Below are 16985 nucleotides of genomic sequence, written 5' to 3' on the forward strand. Positions count from 1 at the left end.
TATCTATTTTCGAAATGTGGCTTTGCCGGCCTGTAACCATATTTTTTCTCTAAATGTGCACAACATTCTCACTTATCTAACCAAAAACATTTTTGTCATGCAATAACTTATACTACATTTAGAAAGAAAATTCGTCGGTGGGGGATCCAGAGGGTTACATGGGGTTAACCCCCCAACCCCCATCCTTTTGAAATCTACAACCATTAAAACTTCGCTCCCCACAGAGGGTAAAAACGGTTCGTTTAAAAAAAGACTTTATCCACCCTCAGATCCACCCTCAGATTATTAATAATCAGTAAAAACAAACAAATATGCATTAAAACAGACACACGAATACTTTTTTCAGGTTACATTTAGTTAATCCCGAGGCAAATACATGTACGCGGTATTTTGTTTATTTTTCATGACTGTCATCTTCATTTATATGATCTGTCCTGTTTTCGTATAAAAAGGAGTATATATAAAGTACGTGGTGGGGAGTATTGGCCTGTTTTATGTTGGACCGCCCACGTGGTCTTGTGGTAGAGCGTCCGCCCGGAGAGCGGAAGGTCCGGGGTTCGATCCTTGGCCGCGTCATACCAAAAGACGTTAAAAGATGGTACGATAGATGTTGTTACCCTGTCTGGCGCTCGGCATTCAGAGGCTGGTCGGCTCGGAGTCAGTATACTGTGTCTGAGTGGGGTATTCATGTTACGGCATGGTATTTCAGTGAGCTAGCACTATAAATCGGCATAACTCCGGACTATGTAAGTGCAATACTCTTGGACGCGACGTTAAACCCAATTTCACTTCACCTCACCTGTTTTATGTTCCTTTTTTAAAATGAGGGACCCAATTAATTCCATGGCTCACAGACATTGTGCATACTGAAGAATCAACTCAAGGTTACTGAAGACGTTCAAAAAATGAAGCTGCCAACCCCCTTTTGGTTCGCGGGATTCAGGGGTCTATAAAGAGGGTATTCGGTACTCAGCAGTCGGACACACAAATACAACTTATAAATAATTAATAGTGTTTTCTTTACATATTTACTTTTTTCGATATTTTTTCGGTACTTTTTACTTGAAATCGCACCTTTTTCTCAGTGCTTTTGATACTTGTCTTGAGTAGTATTCGGGTTTCAGGGGTGAGCAAATTACACAGTGAAAATGAAGATGGTATACAGGATTCAGTGGAGGAAGGGGGTTGGCTCCTTACAAATGTAGAAACGTTCATCCAACATGTTTTTTGAATAAAATAAGAGAGGTCTCTCATGCAGAATCAGACAAGGCTTTCAAGTACGCAAGACTATGAACTGAATATGTAAATTTATGTACTCCACAATTGTGCCATATATATTGTCTTAGCATGTAATTTGATCAATTTGCATGATCGTTCGTTTAGTTTGTGTGGATCTCTCTCATAGACAGATGCCTCAAAATGCAAGAAACACAAAACGGCATGTCCAGTCGGTTTTCCATTTTCCTCCTCGCTGACATCCCTGTATCCAAACTTTCCTCCTTGCAAAATCTGCCTTTTCGCCTTGAAATTTCAAGAAATGACACTTGATGCATTTGTTTGATTAACAAATACCCTCCCACGCAACACAATACCCCATTTCGCGTCTTTCCGGGAATAACGGAAAATCAGTTCATTGTCATTAAATGCACGGTAAACAAAACAAAATGGCGGAGATCTTCACTTTGACGTCACAGCTACTCCTCGGCCTCCAGCTGGAGATTTTAATCGGCACACGCGCTGGTTGTGGGGCCAGGGTAGATCTAGCTGTTTGTTGCTTTTTAGATGATAATGAAATCACATAAGATTTTTTTTTGGCGTAAATATGTACTTTGTATGACTATTTGTTTTAAAACGTTTTTCTTCTATAGATCTCCTTCATGTTCCACGTTTTGCGATATTATATATTGCGACCTGTATATGACCATGGTCTTTCAAAATGGATTCCCTAGCAGTGTAAACATTTCCTCATAAACCACTTGACCACTGAACCTGAAACTTCAATATTTGTTCTAACAAATGAGGGGCGGTCGGGTAGCCTAGTGGTTAAAGCGTTCGCTCGTCACGCAGAAGACCCGGGTTCGATTCCCGACATGGGTACAATGTGTGAAGCCCATTTCTGGTGTCCCCCGCCGTGATATTGCTTGAATATTGCTAAAAGCGGCGTAAAACCATACTCACTCACTCACTCACTCTAACAAATGATGACATCACTGACGGCATGTTTTGTTACGTTTATTGGGGGCACGGGTGGCCCAGTCGTCTAAGGCGCCGCGATTCGCTGTGCAGAGTTGCGTCCCCTAGACACGCCAGAAACCTATGATTGTGGGTTCGAATCCCGATTCACCCCGATTATGTTTCTAGGTTTGTCAGCACCATATCCGTGCTTGTGGGTTTCACCGAAGTGGTAAACGTCCAAGACCTGCATCACTTCGGGCTTTCCTCCCACATTAAGCTGACACACTGTGATATAACTGGAATACTGTTAAAAGCGGCGTGAAACCCAACTCACTCACCCACTGTTACGTTTATTATGACCATTATAATACAGGTGAGCTACAGTAGCTCGTTCCGATCATGTTCCTTTTTTCCTGACACGGGAAATGCGTCGTTGTACTGAGAATAGTTTGACGTCAGCAAAACATTGATCTGTACTATGGACGGTATACGCTCGTGAAACTGTCACGTGATAACGGAGTATGGATTACACTCACAAAGGCGTTTCTAATATTAGAGCTACGTTTTGAAAGAACTCTAGCCTCGGATACAAACAAATGTCACGGTGACCTGTTTTAAAAAAAATTCTAAACACACATAGTGATTGATTGCGTGGTCATACATTCTATACTGATGCATTGTATGCACACATTTTTTATCAGATAGTTTGCCCATGCGAGGATTCAAACAGAATGGTGCCACTGTGGTAGCAATATTTTTTTTAAATCGAATTTTATGGTTATTTCAATTATTTTCGGAATTTCGGAATTTCGAGCTCTTTCGCGTTACTTCGCACTATTTCTTTCGTATAACGCATCTAGTGCAGATTTGGATTTCCTACTTCTTAGTTCACGTTTCAATGTGGTTTTCCAAATAGTTTTGATTCATTTATTCCTACAATGGACTCTCCCATGAGCAAATATTTTCCGTGATTAGGGAAAGGGTTTTATCGCTTTTATTAAATTACATATAAATTGACAATGCAAGAGAATAATCAGCCTAGATTTTATGCCGAAAAAGACTAAGAAATCCTTTTCTCAGAAAACCCAATGAAAAACTAGAAACTTCTTTAAACTGTTTTCTGGACGGTTGGTTTGTATCGGCGCATGCTACTGGTGGAACAAGACGTGTTTACCGTTTTGGCGAACACCTGGACCTACTTGCACAAAGCGATCTTAGCGCTAAGACTATCGTAAGCCTATGTTAAAGAATGGGAGTTACGATTATCTTAGCGCTAAGATCGCTTTGTGCAAGTGGGCCCTGGTGACAATACTGATTTTCAACGATCATATAACTTTCACCTTAATTTGCCCTTTACGCCCAATGGATAATTCAGAAGGATAATTCAGACTGGGTATTCTCTGGCCTTGACGTTTTGTATTTCCTTAAACAAGTCGATGTTTCTGGTCCCCGAGTTTCATCTCATGCTCAGTAGCATTTATCAGTCATGCTGAGACGTCTTCAAAGGAAATGTTTGGGCCGAAACATTACAACTGCTCCCACCCCCATCGGACGTATTTCTCATAAGTTTTGACTTAACTTATAAATATAGCTTTCCATATCCAACAGAAATCTCTGCATAAAGCAGGTAGCACGTATTTTATGTTAATTTGATAGAGTGTGATAGGTAAACTTTATCCTTGAAACTGTCCATTTGAAAGAAAGTTTTCACTGCCTCACCTTTTTCTTCTCTTGAAGGGGAAGAGTGTTGTGTGTGTAGCGTTATTGCATGTAACTCCGGTCAATAAATCGTACTCAAACGAACCCTATTCTTAGTGTCAACGTAACACAACAGTGTGTAAATAGTTTCAGTGTCAATATATGTTTTTTTTTAATATCAGTGGCAATGCATAATTGAAGTGCTGGGAAGGGATATCAACAACTGTCGTGGCCGGATATGAACTGCAGTTTACGACTGTTTTTTCCTTTTATTACAACGCATAAACACATGAAACTACTGTTTGAATGAACTGCCTATGTAAATATGTATCTTGATCATCAGGCAATTTTTCTAGGGTTTTGAGTATGATATTTAATACACTTTCCCTAAACTAGGTCTAAATGTACTACATAAAGTATATGTAGTCTAGGTATTTTCTCTGGCGTAATATTGGCAAGCCGTAGACAGATTGTGGGTATTCAGATACGTATTTGAGTTTGAGACATGATTTCTTTGTCTTTCATTTTATTATTGTCTCTGTAGTACAGTTCGTATCACTGTCGGATATAGAATACTTGCGTAATGAATTGTTCAATGTAAATAGCCAAGTCGTGTCAATCCCTCTGTGTACAGATACTGCGTAAACGACCCGGAAAGTCCAAGCAATAGTTATTTCACCACTCTGTTAATAGATTCCCCTGCTTCTTTGCGTCATGTGATATGACTCAGTCCTTGCGACAAGCTTGCGAATGTAATTCCTTTAAATACCCCACCTCTATTACACTATTCCTGTGTAATTTTGGAGGATTCGGGTGGACTCGTCACCCTCATAGCTGAGGGCCGGCCAAACAGGCCTTGGTTTCCCAGACTGTTTCCCCTCTTCATGGCAGCACGACTCCAGCTCCCACTACGTCTCGAACTCCTCCGTCACCCACGATCGGACGTATCCCACAAAAGTCCCCAAAGTCTTCACCTCCAAGCCTGGAAACTTTCAGTTTCTCCAAGGCTGCCTCCGATTCCGTGGCACGGTCTTGGGGACCTACATCTTCCTACTTCTATGACACCCGATGACACACCTTGGCGAAGCTGAAGGGTTTTGGAGTACAGGGAAGTAACTATTCCCGTAGAGCATACTTCCTGCTACATCTACGCAGGGAGAAGAATTTCAGATTGAGGGCTATCAATCAGGCTCAGCATCGGTCCTCCAGCTTGATGGGCTCTTCATCGGCACCCATCCAGTTCTAAATCGACGTATGAAGTCATTCAACTGGAAGATGTCAAAGTACCCCGCACTTTCCCGAAGTGGAATTTGTCTGGCGTTCTGTCTCCTCTTATGGAAGCACCACATGAGCCTATGCACACGGCAACTCTTTTGCAAGTCTATAAGAAACTGCCTTTTGGCTTTAATGGCAACAGCGGGTCGAGTGTCGGAGCCCATGTCACCTCACTCACCCGATTGCAGTATAATCACAGCATACTCTCCTACAGTTCTCTAAACAGGACCATGGCGAGAGGCCCGTCAGGTCATAGGCAATACTTCATCTCCGCTACAGGCGGAAGTGAGGATTCTCCGGACAGACCTTTGTGCCCAGTGCGAGCACTAAAGAGTCATCTCGTAGAGTTTGTTTGTTTGTTGTTTAACGCCGCACTCGGCAATATTCCCGCTATATGACGGAGGTCTGTAAATAATCGAGTCTGGACCAGACAATTCACTGATTGACAACATGAGCATCGATCCACGCAATTGGGATACGATGACATGTATCAACCAAGTCAGCGAGTCTGACCACTCGATCCCGTTATTTGCCTCTTACGACAAGCATAGTCGCCATTTACGGCAAGCATGGTTTTCCTGAAGACCTATTCTACCTCTGATCTTCACGGGTTCATCTCGTGGAGACGCAAGACCGTAGACACGCAAGGCCATCGTCGCCACACAAAACGTCCGTTCATATCCTGCAAGCCCTCTGTAGACTTGCAAGAATTTAAAGATGATAATTACTTTATAGATGTTACTGACACTCTTGTCCAATTTCCTACAAATCTGTTTAATGTTATTATTATCGTCAGGGCCGTTGCCAGATACATGGCTAACGGGGATTGTAAACCCAGTCTATAAAGCCAAGGGCAGTCTCCTAGATCCTAATTCATGCAGGCTAATAACTGTATAGAGTTGCTTTGGAAAACTTTTCACCCGAATACTAAATAAGAGACTAATTAAACATGTTGATGAAAATAACATTTTATATCCTGCGCAAGCAAGCTTCAGAAAAGGGTTTTAACCTTAATTGTGATGTTTGGGAAAAGAGTGGGTGAGTTAAAATTTTAAGTCACATCGGCAATATTTCAGCCATACAGTGACTATTGGGAAAAGAAACTGATTCTAGACACTGAAGACATAACAGATTTCATCAGGGAATAGGTTGAACTCGATATAGTTTGCAGACGGAGAACATATGATTAAGACAATCAGAAATGCAGAGAAGGGGAGCTCCCAAAATCCCCCGATATAATCTTGTTTAAAATGGATCTCGGCTTTCACGTATCGAGACTTCTTGGTTATTCTCTTATTATGACGTTTAATATTGTTAGTTAACGATCATGTAGAGTATCACTTCGGTCCGACGTAATGTTTCGGTAATTAAACATACACCACTGCACTATAAAATCCATGAAGAAGTTATGAAATATAGAGGAGGATAGTCCTTAGCCTTCGCATACAGTCATTCATGTCTCCCACTAAGATAATATCCACTTTTTGTGGTAACTGATTGCTTTTATCAGAGACACATACCTGTTCATGTTACCATTTTCTGCGTTGGTCTTTGTGTAGCTGGAATCTACCCTCCCCAAAAGGGAAGGCGCTCCCACATAGGTATTTGATGCATATCTACCCATAGATGGGACACGACAGCTTTCGCACGACAACCTCCATGTCACACACAATACTCCGGATCTTCGTAATAAGGAGAAAAAAAATCTTTTAGAATCTATGGTTACCCCATCAATGTACCGCCTCCGTGGTCTAGCTTATAGAGCGTCAGCCCGGATAGAGTTGGTTGGTTGATTGGTTGGTTGGTTTGTTGTTTAACGCCGCACTCAGCAATTTTCCAGCAATATGACAGCGGTCTGTAAATAATCGAGTCTGAACCAAACAATCCAGTGATTAATATCATGAGCATCGATCCACGCAATTGGGATCGATGACATGCGTCAACCAAGTCAGCGAGCCTGACCACCCGATCCCGTTAGTCGCCTTTTACGACAAGCAAAGTCACCTTTTACGGCAAGCATGGGTTGCTGAAGACCTATTCTACCCCGGAATCTTCACGGGTCCCCGGATAGAGAAGGTCGATGGTTCGATACCCGGCACGTCATGCAAAAAGACGTTAAAAGATGGAACTTATTGTTACCCTGCCTGACACTCGGCATAAAGGGATACCGCAATGCCTGGCTGGCTCGGAGTCAGTATACTGGGGGAATCCATGTTAAACTGCTCACCTCAACTCACATCCGGGTTTATTCACGAAACACAAGCTTAATATGGAGGTTTTGATATAATGTCATTGTCCTGATTAGCGGATTATTTCTGTGGAATAATGACTTGTATGTATATTCGTATAATAAAAACGTAATTCCAATACAATCCTCCAGAGTAACATACCATTGGTATACAAGTATACGCTCTTAACAGTTATCGCAGAGTTTTCCGGATTAATAAGGTCCAAACTAACGGGACTGATCTACACTGGCCGGTATTGCCACGTCAGTGTGTATTGATGTTTCGAGAATACACTGACACAACTTCACAGTATATATCCTGTGCTACTCATGCCACCGTCACTCGATACTGACTAACAATAAGCTCATACGGGTAGGGAAATCGATAGCTTCACGCAACAAACACACAACTCTACACACTAACATTCCCATACCAGGTAACGACTGAAAGGGCTTCTCGGAAATAATGTGACGTCACTGTCACCTGCACTTTGTTCACTCATCATGGCGCGCTGAGCCGCCCCTTTGCCCTTCTCCTACACTATAACTTCCTCTTCTTCTTACTTTAGGCAAAATATATGGACTTAAATTCTTTCACAGGTAAGGTGCGTCGCTTTTATATATTGTTCCTGATTTTACACTTAACCAAAATCATACTATTCAAACTTTAGTCACAATTTGTCATTTGTCATATGTGTAACTGTGAATGCATTCAAAGACGTCAGCCATTATCTTAGGGTTTTCTTGGAACACCTGGTAACAATGTGACATATTAAATCATTGACACTAAAAAATCCCAGGAGAAATATTTGTTGCAGTTAAAATGGGAATTTATGCAGGTTCCAAGTGCCTAGGTTATGCTTAGGTTATAGATTGAGTAGGGTCATCATGACCGAAGTGAGGAGAAATATTTCAAACCTCAACAGATCAACAAGGAGGATATTTTATCCCTTTTAGTCATAGCTGCTAATACATAATTTAGATTAAGAAGAAAATATTATTTGTATAATTCCTAAATGATACATAAATGTGAAAATAGGAATGTTGCTTCTGCGCATGTGTATCGTCAAGGACTATTTTAGGATGTTGTTCGATAAACGGAGCACGAAACAACGATTGTCATTGAGCAATAAACATGGCGGCATGGTGAAGCATGTGAATGAAAACATGGTTTGATTATTTCTATATTTTCTCTATCACTGCTGTCTTGTTTGATTATACAAATCTGTTTTTAATGTTTTATTCAGTACGTTCTTTCATTTTATCCCCAAAAGTATCATCTATAAGCATATAGTGTGGTTGGTATATCTTAAAAGAACACATGGCTAAGACACGTTTTTCCATATATTATACTTGTGAATTTGGTACAACTACTGTAAACTACGGTTATAAATCATTCTTGTGTACATTGATCAATCGGAAGGGGTGCTAATTGGTATTGTTCACTAGACAATATATTAGCAAATATCGCCGTGGGCGCTTCTTAGAGCAGGGGGCCTTTTACGTCGAATACGGTATTTTAGGTTAAAACCATACTCCATTTTTTAATAGCTTAGTGTTACAATTATACAATGTGAACATACACTAATTACACAACAACTGCTTTTAAATTACTGGTTTTGTTGTCTCTATATTGTTGTCTAAATGTATTTATATTTTAACTATATATACTTATGTATTATCTCACTGTTCTTTGAAACATTATATTTACTAAACGGATAACATATACATATTTTGTGGTATATTATTTTACATTACATTTTCTTTTAGTAATTATGAACTGTTTAGTCATTTAGTATTCTGAACATGTTACAATTCCAATCAGCAAATGGACACATATTATGTATATGATTACAAGCCTTGGAAACTACATATATGTACATATATGTTGGTGATGTTATTCTGTATGCGAATTAATATTCAGAACAGGTCGACTGAGAAAAGTCTTTTTTAATCAAGGACCTGCGGCAACTTTAAAGGAGATAGAAGGATAAACGTCTAGATAAACATGGCCTCGTTGATGGAGTCAGTAGTTTGTAGGGTAATGCCCACAAAATACTTCTCGTTACGAAACCCCTAGAAACATTGTTATCCATAAAAAATGTTTTTCAAACCTTTTATGTTAGAAATGTGGAGGACATTTCGAAATTTGACGTACATGTCAGATGCACATGTGGTTTTGGTAATTGTTTTGTCGCATTTATTCGAACTTCTTATTGTTAATCTAGACTGTCAATCTAATACCTGTGAAGTCTATAGCAGTATATACAACTATGTCTCAAGGCTTTTGCGATCAGTGTATGCCCGGGACTTGGTTAATATGTTAGACCATTTACTTTTTTACATCCGATGCCAATGATTAACTTTACGAGCACATCACATTGGAAGACAATAGTAGCATTGAAATCGGCCGGAGACATACACTTGTACTTGTTCCGACATAGAGTGTTATATTCGTTTTAAAGGTATAACGATTTTGCATTTCAGACAAAAATAGTATTTTATCAGGAACTACTTACCAAGCTTTCATTCACCTAACAATTTGCAAATAACACTTAAGAAGTAAGCCAGAACATAACAATGAGAATCCCATCATATGTTAAAGAGTACTCGGACATTTGTAGAAATTATAATGTACATCTATGAAATATTAAAGTATAAGAGTTATTAAATTTGTTAAATGTAAAATACTTTTGTGCAACTATACTATACTTCAGCATCTAATAAATTACTACTGTGATTACGGTATACGCACTTCTGTGTTTTTCTTGTAATTTGAGAGTCCCGGTATAGCAATATCCCGTGTTTACTGTAGCGTGACCAGTCTTACTGTAGCTTCACGAAAGCGAAGAGATTTTAGAGTTGATTATGGCTAGGTTTCGCTCTTCCGGCCCAGAACCTGGAGTATATACTCTGCCAGGAGAGCGGAAGGTGGGTGTTTCGGTACCATAGTGGCTTCGTGCTAAATGCACATGAAGATCGTACTTGTTGCGCTCGGCATTAAGGTGATAACACAAGGACTGGTCGTCTCGGAGAATAATGTATCATTCGCATACACGTAAACGCACGGTCGCTATACATGTGTAATGATCGTGAAAGCGACGTTAAGCCACGATTCACATATTTTCACCATCACATCGTATAGATTTAACTTAATGAAGTCTGAAACAGTCACAAATGATTGTTTTTCTATGGTCACGGTTATGAAATAACACCCATATCTAGGTTGGGCAAGAGGAATAGCTCAAAAGACCGTGTAAATAGTTGTGCTAAAATATGTTTGGTAGACTGATTTTGAAAATAATATTGATGTAATGATAACATGCTTTTTAATTCCATAATGTATACTTGTTGCTGTACAGATGATTGAGTGAGTGAGTATGGTTTTACGCAATATCACGGCGGAGGACACCAGAAATTGGCTTTACGCATTGTACCCATGTCGGGAATCGAACCCGGGTCTTTGGCGTGACGAGCGAACGTTTTAACCACTAGGCTTCCCGACCGCCCCCGTACAGATGAAACAATGCCGATGCTCACACACTGAGTTATAATAGTTCCTCATAAGCCGCCATATAGCTATTAATTTCATCATTGTTTAATGCAAACATGTTTGATTGTATCATCAGAGTCCTGTTGCATATGGTTATAATATTTTTAACATTTCAGTTCCACTACATCTACCCTTCCTCTGTGGAAGCGAACAACACATTTCGTTAGAAACATGAGCCACGAGGAGCATCGCCTACAAACAATACAGCTTATCATGGGTACGTTAGAAGCAAGTGTCGAATGTGATCAGCTTGTCAACAAACTTGCTGACACCAAGATCATATCTACTTCTGACGTTACTAGGATCACTGACACAGAGGAGAAAGACAGGATAAAAACTATTTTTGAAGTTCTAATGGGAAAGGGCAAAGAAGACCTACACCCCCTAGCTCTGAAAATATTGGAATCACAAACAAGTCCAAGCCAGCAAAACACCAGAAACACAGAACAAGCCATAGAGAGAGTGGTCCAGGGTAAGTTACAGAAGTATAATGTCAAGTATAATTTTATTCAAGCGTATTTAGGCAGGAACAAGGTAAAGGGTATTTATTTATCCTTCAGCATTGTATACATTTGCAAAACATGTGGCGTCTCTGGTTGTTTGTTTGTTTGTTTGTTGTTTAACGCCGCATTCGGCAATAATCTAGCTATATGCCGGCGGTCTGTAAATAATCGAGTCTGGACCAGACAATCCATTGATTGACATCATGAGCATCGATCCTTGCAATCGTCTCGAATAATTTATTCCTAAAGATAATAAATATGGATATACTTACATATTTGCCGTGGAATCAACTATTTCAAAACTCCTACAAAGTGCACAATAACATTTCAAATATACAATTTGGATACAGGTACCGACACATCAACAGTAGCTGCACGGTCTTTCAATGGGAGGAGAATACTCAAGTACAGTGATTTGTCCAATGATTGGGAGTTGAAGAACTTTTTGGTTGACCTCTCAGAGGAAATTGGCGAGAAGGAAATGGAGGCTATGAAGTACATCATGCGTGGCAAGTTGGTGATTAGAGTGCCATTAGACAGCTTCATTGGTTTTAATGACTACTTCCAAGGTAGCAGGATTGTTAATGTCTTTGGCATACGCTTACCATCTCATTTACTTGATAAGAAATAGACCAAACAAGAAAAAGAAAACAACAACAACAAAACGAAAACAAAACAACTACGCACGAGTGGATATTTCACACCCTGTTGGTAGCACTCTGGAAATGATTGTATTTCATTTATTATCTTTCTTACTATTCCAGGCGAAAATGGCTTTGGTGACGCTGTGCTGGAAAAACTGACATCCCCATTGAAGTTCTTTGAAAAAATGACCCAATCTAGACTAATCGATGCATATAATCTACATTTCCTGCAAGCCTTGCTATGGCGCATCAAAAGACGTGACCTCAACGAAAAGATTCGTCAGTTTTGTCTGGAGAGTGACAAGAAGCCAATCAATTTTTTTCTCCCAGCCGAGCATCCAGGTAACATGGCCATTATTTGGTAGAGTTTATCTATTAAGGTTTCAAATTCGCTTCAAATGTTTGCCTTTTTATGAACAAAAATCTCCATGAAAATACCTAGAACGAGTTATTGAGACAATACGTAACGATCAATGCCTTTTACAGCTGTAGGATAATTGTACTTCATATAAACAGAACTGTCTGTACTCTGTCACTTTAATTTAGAAAACGGATACAAGTATGTCAAGTTCCATGTAGAGGGCGACATAGATAAACTCACACACGCAGACAAAGAACACCTGAGAGCTGACGTAGCACGAATTCTGTGCGTACCAATCACCTACGTCTTCATCAGGGGTCTTGAACCAGCGAAAAGTCTCCTGTTTACGTTCATGGTCCCCGAGGAAGATGTCAGCAGCTTCATTCACATCTATCACTCACAGGAGGCCTCATTCGTCCACCTGTCTATCCACGTACAGATTAATGAGACGGAATTATCCCTATCTGGTATGATGAAGTATCTGAGATTGTTGAACTGTTTAAAGTATATCATTAATCCATAAATACAGATTCAGAGAATGTAATGCTTATTTGCATGGAGCTTGGAAAACGGAAAATATGAATGTAAAAAATACATGTTCTGTATGTGTCGTTGGATGCTTTTGTTTTTTACTGTTATTATGATTCTATGTCGCACATCGATAAAATATGACACTTGTCTTCATGCACTCTTTACAGAAATTGCACTAACAACGGAACAGGAAGAGAAACCCATGTATGGTCAGTTGAAGCATCTCTTGGAGCAAAAACAGAGTCTTAAAACACAGCTTGCAGACAGAGATGAGCAGCTGTTGGACCTTCAGGATGAACTTGATAGAAGGGAAGGAGACTCAACCGTCGACCAGGTTCTACATGATGATGGAGCGTTAAACGCACAACAACTTCATCAACAGTATGAACTGTTCAAGGACATGTTTTACAGAATAATGGATGTGATGAAGACAATGAAGCCAAGGGAAAACGTGACTGACAGCAATGGCAAGATTGGGTCGTTGAAACTGTCCAGTGCATCAGCTCTGTATAGAAGACTTCTCTCGCAAGCTAGACAACGTTGTGAAACTTTGGATATAGATTTGTTAAACAAACTGTTGGATGCAAAGACTACACTTGAAGCAACATTACACGAGGAGAGACTCAGAAAAATGCAGGAAGTTATTGTGATGCTCTCAGAACATGTGGAAGAACAGGCAGAAATGATTGCAAATTTGCAGGCATCCAGTAACATAGCCGGAGCATCGTCAACCTTCCTGCATGACATCTTGGCAATTCAGGAACAAGCAAGAAACCACGCCACCAAACAACACCAGGATGAGACACCCAAACTAGAATTCAATGGTATAATAGGAATGAAAGTGGTCAAATTGATATATCAAGGTAAGCTGATAATTTCTCTGAAAATGAAACACAAACGTGTAATCTAAATATTTTGTAACCTAATACCGAATGATGCGGTTTGAATAACTATCTAAAACAAACTAATTTGAAAACCTTTATGCAAAAGTGCTACTTTTTTCTTTTTACTCGTAGCTCCACATCAGATTGGGATTCATCCTGAACTGCAATCGATTCTGACGTCACTGACCAAAGAACTCACAAACAAGGAAAGAAATAAACTGAAGAAGTTCCTTTGTTTTTCTGAAGCTGAAACGGAACAGCTGAAACAATCTCCAGACATGCTTCTTGAGCTTGCATTTTTGAGGGAACTTCGCAAGGGAAGACAAGAAGGTCCAATGGGTATGATCAATGTTTTTTAATGTATTGGGACACCTCGCGAATATTACATAGTTTTGTAATGCCATAAGTGATTAATCTTATGTCATATAAGTGCGTATTGTTTTAACTATATGTGATGCTTCGTATGATAGAAGAGGTCGAACGTTTTGAAAATGTAATTTACATATGTAAGTGCAACAGATTGAAAGGAAACCTTACGAATGCTTACCGTCTTTCAGAGATTGTTGGGGACATTTTGGCGAAGATAAGAAAAAGAACTTTGGTCCAGCAGTACTTGTACCCTGAACAGCAACCCAAACTGACTAAGAGGCCATCGTCGGAGAAAAGGGGTGGGCCAGGAAGATCAAGTCGATCAGATACACCTCAAAGAAAGCGAAAGGAAAGTGGAGGATTTAATGCATGATCAAGAGGAGGTGACATATGTCCATAGTCTGGACGCTGATAAAGAAGTGAGAACAAAAGTCTTGATCTCAAGATGATTCCATATTCTGCCTTAACAATGCAAGTGCTTTAAAAGAAGAAATATATTCGTGCAGTTCCTGTGTGCAGTTCATGGCCTAAGACTACAAAGCAGAGACCTATCAGATAACTAACGATGACACATTACAATGTAGTTATTTGGCATTTGTTGTTACTTTTATCCTTTTATACACATGTCAGAGTAACGTTTCCAATTAATCTTCAGTCAGGACGTTATTTCTTGTCTGTTGAAAAGATAATATGTATCGAATCACCGACGTTATTGTTCGGCCACACACATTGTCATGGAGAACATTTTGTTATTGGGTTTGTTTGAAACCCGAGATTGAACTTAATGCTGCTTTCAGCTCAAAAGGTAGAAAAACCTTTAACTGACAACTATATTTAAACCACAGAACCACAGTGCTTACTTTGTCTGATCCCTATGCTTTTGCATTGGTGTCATTATTTACAACATGTAAGTAAACGCAAACCTCTGTACCTTTCATAGCTAATCGGGTTTAAGGAGTAGGAGGAATATTACAACACTGTAACCCACTCATTTGTTCATATGTTCTCAAAACAAAGAACAACTGAAGTCTAAATAACGCTAATGTATTCGCAAATCAGTTTCATTCATAAGCTTGTAGCACTTGTATGTTAACTTATGGTCCAAAAGTATGACCTCATTTTCTAAAACCGCTATATCCGCTTTTGACTGGGCTGACCTCGTAATTGACACGTAGAATTTACCTTCAGCCTCAATCATCACTCATTACACCGAGAAATTGTAACACAATGACACTTTTTTCCTTGAAATTGCAAGACATTTACATTGCAGACATTAATTAGAAGTGTAAGTGTGCGGCACTATTAGGAGTCCTGATAAGAAAGAGCGCAGAAGAATGGCGCGAAGATGATGATAATACTTAGTAGGATATTCCTTACAAAACTAAGTCCAAAGTTCATTCTGCTATATATTGACATTAATATGTGTTTGTTGTTGGTGTTGTTATAATATTTGTTATTAAACTATTGTCTGAATACGTGTATCCCCAAATAGCGTCTGATAGTAGCGTTGCCCCAAAATGACAGGACTCCTTTCGAATATAACGTGTGTCATTAATTATTTCTGATGATGATTGCGTGAGTTAATGCGATCTATTTTATTAGCTGTTTTTATAATTAAGACCTTTAAGTTTTATACAGATGTTACCATTTATGGTCATCTCTGAACCGCTTTAGCTATACCAAGTTAATGCATACTCCGTTTGTAACAAACTATGTATGGGACTAATACAATGCCTGTGTGTATGGTCACCAGATAATCATTTGGTAAAAGGTTACTCTCTGCAGAAAGTTTGGTATGGGAAAATATTGTATCAACTTCAGACCCCGTTTTGAACACATTTTCAAATGCAGCATGATACAGAGAAAGAGAAACACTTACACGGACAGAAAACTACGTTTATAACGAACACGCTTATAACGAACTGACGGACATAACGAACTGTTTTGGGGTCCTGTCCATTTGCTGTTTATATGCATATAACGAACTACGGTTATAACGAATTAAATCAGTGGTTCCTTAGAGTTCGTTATAACAGTAGTTTACTGTATGTGCACATTTCGAAATGTTACAGACCCCAGTATATTTTACTGACCAGTCTGTTTTGGGGTTACACCTCTTTGACATCATGTGATGTCCACAACAATATAAGTTGTAGCAGGATCACGAGGAGTATTTGGGGTTTTTTGCGTTCCGCGTTAGGTCTATTACCACGAGCCTGGGCCCGAGTGGTCCTGCTACAACGAATTTATCTTACCGACATGTTTTGATATGACATTGTAAAATATTTGAAACAAATTCAAAATTGATAGAAAACAGCTATTGAGCTGAGGTTAGCTTGCACTATGTCATGTGACATCCACTGACTCGGAAAAAGCGTGCGGCTTTTTCTTTGAAGCGGGGTGTAAGGGATTTATTCTGTCTCCCAGAAATCCACGTGCTGCCTGACTTGCTCGTGGCGGGGTATAAGAGATTTATTTCCCCGCTGAGAAATTTATTCCACTCAAAGGATACTTTATGAAGATCACGAGGACCATCAAGATCTCATTATTCTGATATGCAGATATGCTAAAAGATTTTACTATTTCTTAATTCCTTCTCTGTGAGGCTCAGAATCGAACTTAACAATCGTACGTTAATGCCCTCTTACGTTAATCCCGAACTCTTTGTTTCTTTACCTTTATTCTTCTGTTTTGTTGTTTTCAGTTTTTTATGATCAGAAATGTTCATATATACATATCGTTTTGATGTGTCCAATAAGTATGAT

The 16985-nt window shown here is 39.4% G+C and overlaps 1 protein-coding gene across 3 annotated transcripts; it reads left to right on the top strand.

Annotated features, from left to right (window-relative positions):
• The first annotated feature begins 7839 nt into the window (after positions 1-7839).
• LOC124138272 lies at positions 7840-16171 on the top strand. 3 transcript variants are annotated; one of them, XM_046504833.2, is made up of 8 exons: positions 7840-7975; positions 11045-11400; positions 11782-11940; positions 12196-12417; positions 12622-12903; positions 13135-13830; positions 13984-14190; positions 14409-16170. In XM_046504833.2, the coding sequence occupies exons 2-8, from the start codon at positions 11100-11102 to the stop codon at positions 14591-14593; spliced, it is 2052 nt and encodes a 683-aa protein (XP_046360789.2). In that variant the 5' UTR covers positions 7840-7975; positions 11045-11099; the 3' UTR covers positions 14594-16170. The 3 variants fall into 3 exon arrangements, with proteins under 3 accessions (XP_046360789.2, XP_046360790.2, XP_046360788.2); XM_046504834.2 differs by having other exon boundaries at positions 7845-7980; positions 14409-16171; XM_046504832.2 differs by lacking the exon at positions 7840-7975 and adding an exon at positions 8497-8545 and having other exon boundaries at positions 14409-16171.
• The last annotated feature ends 814 nt before the right edge of the window (positions 16172-16985 follow it).

Source organism: Haliotis rufescens, unplaced genomic scaffold, assembly GCF_023055435.1.
Source record: "Haliotis rufescens isolate VD_foot unplaced genomic scaffold, xgHalRufe1.0.p SCAF_5, whole genome shotgun sequence".
NCBI classification, from domain to species: Eukaryota; Metazoa; Mollusca; class Gastropoda; order Lepetellida; family Haliotidae; genus Haliotis; species Haliotis rufescens.

Bases quoted from the DNA above. Each gene is read 5' to 3' on its own strand.
- LOC124138272 (XM_046504832.2), top strand. The intron at 12,904-13,134 runs GTATGATGAAGT...CACTCTTTACAG, and splicing joins GACGGAATTATCCCTATCTG to AAATTGCACTAACAACGGAA. The intron at 13,831-13,983 runs GTAAGCTGATAA...TTTTACTCGTAG, and splicing joins GGTCAAATTGATATATCAAG to CTCCACATCAGATTGGGATT.